This window comes from Cyprinodon variegatus, unplaced genomic scaffold (assembly GCF_000732505.1).
Source record: "Cyprinodon variegatus isolate N-32 unplaced genomic scaffold, C_variegatus-1.0 Scaffold534, whole genome shotgun sequence".
Lineage (NCBI taxonomy): Eukaryota > Metazoa > Chordata > Actinopteri > Cyprinodontiformes > Cyprinodontidae > Cyprinodon > Cyprinodon variegatus.
Genome location: NW_015150987.1, coordinates 427,332 through 434,263, shown reverse-complemented (window position 1 = coordinate 434,263; position 6,932 = coordinate 427,332). Strand labels below are relative to the sequence as shown.

General features: G+C 41.8%; 1 protein-coding gene across 3 annotated transcripts in view; it reads left to right on the top strand.

The window, feature by feature from the left end:
• Window positions 1–6,932, top strand: part of LOC107095257 (gonadotropin-releasing hormone II receptor-like) — a 16,018-nt gene that overhangs the window by 1,736 nt on the left and 7,350 nt on the right. For all 3 annotated transcript variants that reach the window (XM_015391276.1, XM_015391275.1, XM_015391274.1), the window contains exons 2-3: window positions 1,859–2,384; window positions 5,826–6,027. In XM_015391276.1, coding sequence (XP_015246762.1) covers window positions 1,859–2,384; window positions 5,826–6,027 — 728 coding nt within the window. The remainder of the gene's footprint in view (window positions 1–1,858; window positions 2,385–5,825; window positions 6,028–6,932) is intronic.

The window sequence follows — 6,932 nt, the reverse complement described above, 5'->3', positions numbered from 1 at the left end:
ATTTCCCATTGGGAACCTGCTAGCACTAAGTTGCTAACTGGTTAGCAAGACAAACCGGCCACAACCAAACTTGCTGGCAAACCTTCCACCACAACAATCCCGCCCCCTTGATTATCGACCAATCACATTCACTTTATTAACTCATGTAAAGTCGGGCACCAATAGGGAGAATTCGGAAATATAACGGTTGGAACCGCCGCTTCACTACGACTTTATTTAAACCTAATTGAATAGAAATATCACTTCATGCAGCTATATTAATGTATTTGAAAACTGTAAAAAATGTAAATCTTAATAAGTAATTTTTTCTTGAATTGAGGAGGTAAGTGAGACACCATGGAACAAGATAATTTACATTTAAAATAAGAAAAAACAATTGCATTGTCTTATTTCAAGTGAATTTTACCTATTTGTCTTATTTTAAGAGTAATAATACTCATTTCATTGGCAAATGCTCTTATACCTACTCAAATTAAGGGTAAAGACACTTAATTTAAGACATTTGTACTTATTTCTGGATTGTTTTTGCAGTGAATCCCATCCTCTGTTTTTTATTTCATGCTTTTCTGTGCCCCCATGAAAACACGCCGGTCCCCTCATGCCCCCCCCTGGTACATTTTTGTCTAGAACCGCCACTGACCCGATGGATCAGCAGGTCTGGGTCAGTTTTTGTTTCTGCTCCAGGATTTCCTGGTCTGAGCTTATTTCATCTCAGACTCCAACAGGTAGAGAGGTTCTGTCGGACGCTGATAGTAAAGCCGCTTCTGCTCCTGAAGATGAAAAAATATCCGTTAATTTGGAGTAAAAACTTCCGATGTGTGATTCTGGAAGACATGGGTTTAGATGTTTAGATCCAGTTTTTAAAGCCAATAAGCCTCAGTTTGCTTAAAGTTCTTTTCAGAGACATTAAGACGGCAGATTTAAATTTCCAAACTGAACAAAGACCCAAAAATCCTCTAACAGAACCGTTTTTTTAGATTCTGGCTCAACAGATCGGTCAGTCCACATCATGTCTCCATCATTTCTGTCATGTCTTTATGATGTCTCAGTCACGCCTTCATCATGTCCCCATCATGTCTTCATTATGTCTCCATCTTCACCTTAACCCTGAACCACACATCCTTCATGTGTCGGCATCCTTATCAACCTGTCCTGAAGTGACAAAGCCAGTGAGATAAGGGGGCGGGGCTAGGGGCTCTGCAGTAATGGAGGTACAGGTTGCTACGGTGACATCATGAACACAGAGCCTGCAGCTAAATATAGCCTCTGGCTGCTGTGTGCTGAAACCTGAGTGCTGTGTTTGAGTTCTGATCTGATTCTGGAAACGGAACAACAATCAGTCCCAGTTCAAACTGGTTCCAGAGCAGCGTCAGAAAACTGAGCAGGAAATGAACCCCGTCCCTCAGGATGAAGCTGTGGGACCCCGATGTCCAGACCCGGCTTCATCACAGAAGGTGTCCTCTTCTCAGGCTGCTTTGGGATGTTTGATGGTTTAAAATCTGTCTCAGAGGAAGATCCAGGTTCTGATCCAGTAGATGACCTCTCCTCAGAGGGCCTGAGAGTGTTTCCATGGAAACCTCCCAGGTCGTCTGCAGTCTGGGAGCCTGAAATAAAACTATCTGTGATGAGACAGGAAGTGGACAAAAGGCTGTGATGGATCTTAGGCTGCAGATAAGCCCGCCGGGGGACAGGTGGCCTAAAGCATCCAATCAGAGCGCAGCAGGTGATTCTGCCTCCATCAGACAAGAAGTAGAGATCCGAGCTGCAGCAGGCGGTCCAGAACCCCAGAACAGCCTGGTTCTGAGGTTCTAAAAGGTTCCGGCTCAAACTGAACCAGCCTCTTTTTCTTTCCTTACAGGATGTCAGAAACGATGTCATCTCTGCCCCCCCCCAGCAGCTCTGCACCCCCGACTCCTCTCAACATCTCCCAGTACCCCCCTCTCACAAACTGGGAGCCACCCACTTTCACCCGTGCGGCTCAGTTCCGTGTCGGCGCCACCTTCCTCCTCTTCCTGTTCGCCGCCTGCAGTAACCTGGCACTGCTGACCAGCGTTTGGTGCGGCCGGGGCAGGCGGCTGTCTTCTCACCTGCGGCCGCTGATGCTGAGCCTGGCGTCGGCCGACCTGATGATGACATTCGTGGTGATGCCTCTGGACGCGGTGTGGAACATCACGGTGCAGTGGTACGGAGGCGACATTCTCTGCAAGGTGCTCTGCTTCCTGAAGCTATTCGCCATGCACGCCTCCGCCTTCATCCTGGTCGTCATCAGCCTCGACCGCCACCACGCCATCCTGCACCCCCTGGACGCTCTGAGCGCGCACCACAGGAACCGATGCATGCTCCTCTTTGCCTGGATTCTAAGCCTGCTGCTTGCATCACCACAGGTAGGCGGTTCCTACAGAACAACTGGTGCTTCTAAGGTGGTGAAACCTTCTAACTGGCTTTTTGAGAGGAAGACGAATATTTTTACCAATAAGAGTCAGTTTAGTTTCAGGAGCCAATCTACGTTTAAAAGTGGAGGATTTTTTTCATTTTTTTAAGACTCACCCTCTGCACTTTAAATAATAATAGACATGCAACAACCCTGCACTCACACCAGTGAGGGAACGCCTCTTAAACACGTGCAAGAGCATGCACCACATTTCTTCTCGTGCACGCTCTGTTTGAAAGTTGCTGTTCTTATATACCATATAAGTTTGCTGTCCGAACGTTCGCCCTAAATCCCTCCATCACTATATAGAGCGGGGACTATGCAGTGAACTTTAAAGTGAACTAAGTTAACTGACCGTCGGTCACGTAACTCCTCCTGCACTGCATGGTGCCTGCACCATCTTTGTTATTAGTCGCTGCTTCCGGGTAGCGGCGGCCTATAGGGCAGATTATACTTCTGTTACCGCACATATCAAACGGCGCTTGTGTCTGGTCGTGAACCAGTTTTGCTGGTATGCTTCTGCACCGTCGGTCTGGAATTTCTTGGGACGCACACTTGTTTCCCGAGAACTGCGGCGGCGCCGGCGGGAGTGTTTATCTTCCAAAACAACAATGGCGCATCTGCAAGGTATCACGGTCACGGATCTAGAGTTGCTAGACATCCAACAGGATCTATTTATTTATATAATTTATCTGAGGCATCGTACAAGTAATTTTACTTCCAAACCTCCTCGATGAACCTTTCGTCGTAGTTGTCCGTTGTTCCTCGGTTTTTAAAAATGGCGCGCCCCGCCACCGGATCGAGAAAGACGACCACACAGACAGCCGGAAAGGCAAACCAAAGACCAATAACAGCTGCCTTTTGTCTGCGCACTTCCGCTTGAGGTCTGCGCAGGTTTGCGACCGTCCGTCGCGTAGTCAGGATTTTTTTGGAGGTTCGCGACGACGGACGCAGAACCTCTGCGTGGGGGGCGTGGTCACGCACAGAGACAGATTTGACAGTTGCAGAGGCTATGCGTCACAGCGGGCCGCTGTGAGAGCAAATCCCATAATGCCTTGCGAAGAGAGCTCTCCCCGCAAAGCATTGTGGGATATATCTGCCTCCTCTGAGGCTTTTCTTTTTGTCACTACCTGATCCATCCCTGAAGCACGATCTGTCCTGTGCATTTGCGAACAAAATAATAAGATCCGGGTAGCCAAAAACTATTTAACAATACTCAAAAAATACTTATTTATATACTTAAAACATTAAAGAATGCTAAACTACATCGCATAGAAAATATTGCAGACTTTTCTGGAAGTTGTATTGCATAATCACGTCCATCATCAGCTATTTTTTTGTTTTTAGAAAAGGAACCCCCCCGCCTGAAAAAGACATAAGAATTTAAAAAGTAGGCAAAACAAAGTTATTCCTTTTCTCTTACAACCCTCGGCCATTTTCTAAGAAAAGCAGTGAGAAAGGTGAGCTTCAATGACTGTCTGAAACCGTAGCTCACCACAGATATATGCCTGAATCTCCGCATGCACAGGAAAATATAGCTAACAGGACGAGCAGGTAGGACGGCCTTACGTAAACATATCACCAGAATGATTGACATTTAGGAGAACCACTTATTGAGATGATCCAGATGAAAAATAAAATCTTCCTCTTTAATGTCCTACTAAAGCTCCTCTTGCAGCCTTTCAGTCTCACCTGGTCATTAACTGATCTAATTAGAGCTGAGAGCGTATAGAGAGAAATTTGTTCCAATATTGCTGAAAGTGAAGAAAATGTGTTTAAAAAACGGAACACTGAAAAACTGGAAAAAAACGATTTTAAAGAGTAATTTATCATGTGAATACAAATGTTCAACCAATATTTCTACAGTTTTCTATCTTAATTTTTCTATTTTTTCAAATTTAAACTTTTCAGATTTTTTTTCAGTTCTGTTAGATATAATTTGTTTGTCTGGAGATTATTTTTTATGCTTGGCATTCTTCCCAAATCCTGTTTTATAGATTTTAGGCTTTACTTTTCTGGGTGGTCTGTGTGCGGACCAATAGAAACGCTGCTGCATCGAAAAATCTAGAGGGTAAAATGTGAAAAATTAGATTTTAATACAGTGTCATTCATAAAACTCAATCTCTATAAAAAAAAAAAGGTAGAACTAAAATCTTAAAGAATCTTTTAAAAAAATAGAATTTGAATAAAACATGAAAAAAAAACTAATCAGAAAAAAAATTTAATAGAAAAAATACAGTCAGGAAAAAATGTTTTCTAAAAAAAAAACCACAAAAAAATTGAATTGGAAAAATAGAAAATAGAATTCTTAGAAATAAATATTTGGAAATAAATAAATTGTGGAAAAAAATACATAAACTCAATAAACTCAGTCTCTAAAAAAAAAGTAGAACTAAAATCTTAAAAAATCTTTGAAAAAAATAGAATTTGAATAAAACATGAAAAAAACTAATCAGAAAAAAAATAAAATAGAAAAAAATAGAGTCAGGAAAAAATGTTTTCTAAAAAAAAAAAAACACAAAAAAATTGAATTGGAAAAATAGAAAATAGAATCCTTAAAAATAAATATTTGGAAATAAATAAATTGTGGAAAAAATATACATAAACTCAATAAATTCAGTCTCTAAAAAAAAAAGTAGAACTAAAATCTTAAAGAATCTTTGAAAAAAAGAGAATTTGAATAAAACATAAAAAAAAAAAAATAATCCGAAAAAAAATTAAATAGAAAAAATACAGTCAGGAAAAAATGTTCTCTAAAAAAAAACACAAAAAAATTGAATTGGAAAAATAGAAAATAGAATCCTTAAAAATAAACATTTGGAAATAAAAAATAGTGGTCGAACTTTTGCATACGCATTACAATAAATATTATTTGAAACGTGTACAATTCCGGTATAAATTTCTCTCCATAAAGAAGGTCCAGGAAACAGGATGCTCACCGACAGCCTGACTGATCTCTGCAGAAGAGAAACCAGCTCTGATCCTGCACCCTGAGTTTGTCTGATAGACGACGAAAAAGGTTGAAGGACGAGTTGAAGGTTAAGGCGAAGGGTGGGACATGTTGCCACGGCTACACATGAATATAATATGAGCCGGTCACGTGATCACGTTTCCTGTCAGAGATCCCTTCGAGGAACAGCAGCTACAGTCCCAGAGATCCTGCTGCTGGTCTCAGATCCAGTTAATCAAGGTGAAAGTTCCTGCAGTAAATCCTTGCAGGAATGTTCTCCTCTCAGATGGAGGATTAAGTCCAGGGCAACCTCCTGCTAATAGGTCCAGCCGGCTGCTCGGCTTGGTTTCTGTTAGAAAAGAGCCTGAAACAGAGAAGTTAGCAGTCAGGATGCAGACCCACCCCCCCACACTCTAACAAACACAGACTATGTTTCTCCTGCAGCTTTTCCTCTTCAGAAGCATCAGGATGGACTCAGCGAACTTCACTCAGTGTGTTTCTCACGGCAGCTTCAGCCACCGCTGGCAGGAAACGGTTTACAACATGTTTCACTTCATCACGCTGTATGTAATCCCTCTGCTGATGATGAGCTGCTGCTACTGCCGCATCCTGCTGCACATCAACCAGCAACACCTGCAGGACAAAGGTACCTGTAAGACACAATACACACCTGCAACCCTCCTGTCACTATGATGGAGCATTAGTGCCATGCTAGAGAACATTCAGTTTTCTCCTATTTTGAGAATAAAGTCATAGCAAGTCTCGTACTTATACGACTTTATTCTCGTAATAGAAGAAAAAAGAATCTCTAATACTAACACTCCGTCGTATGTTGTTGCACACCGTAAAACATTTGTTGCACAGCTGTAGGGTTGAAGCAGTTGGATTGATTTCTTATAAAGTCATAAATTCAATAAATCTACATTTTGAGAGCATGGCGGTGGAGATGGTAGCACTGTTGCCTGGCAACCCTTATATACTACATAAAAAGAGATAGGTTTTTTTTTTTTTTAATCAGTCATAAAGGGGGAATATGAATGGTGTTGAAAAGGTCAACGCTCTGGTCTGTGATAGAGCTAAGAAACGGCTTCTTCTCAAGGATTTAAAAAAAAACAACAAAAAAGAAGTGATTTAAGGGAGCAACATGGAGGTTACTGGTTTCCTTCTGGACGGGTAAATTAATTATTTCCAGATGCTAATTAGAATATCGCTGGCAAACAGTATGGAGCGTACAGCATGGATCCATCTCCAGGCTCCGCATGGTCCCTTCAGACCAAAAACGTTTTGAGCATCAAAAAGTGCAAAAGTAAGACCCTGTGTGTGTTTGATGCTCTGGATGACGCCCAGAGCATGACGCTCTGAGCGTAGAGCTGCTCTGTTCTTTTCACTTATGATTGAATTTAGTTAAATCATTTTTACTTATATCGTGCCAATTCACAACATGTCTCAGCTCAATTCACACAGACAATTGAACCATATAATACAGTGAGATTGGTTAAATGTAAGGTAAGGTAAGGTAAGGTAAGTCCTTGACTTGCAGGAAAATCTCCT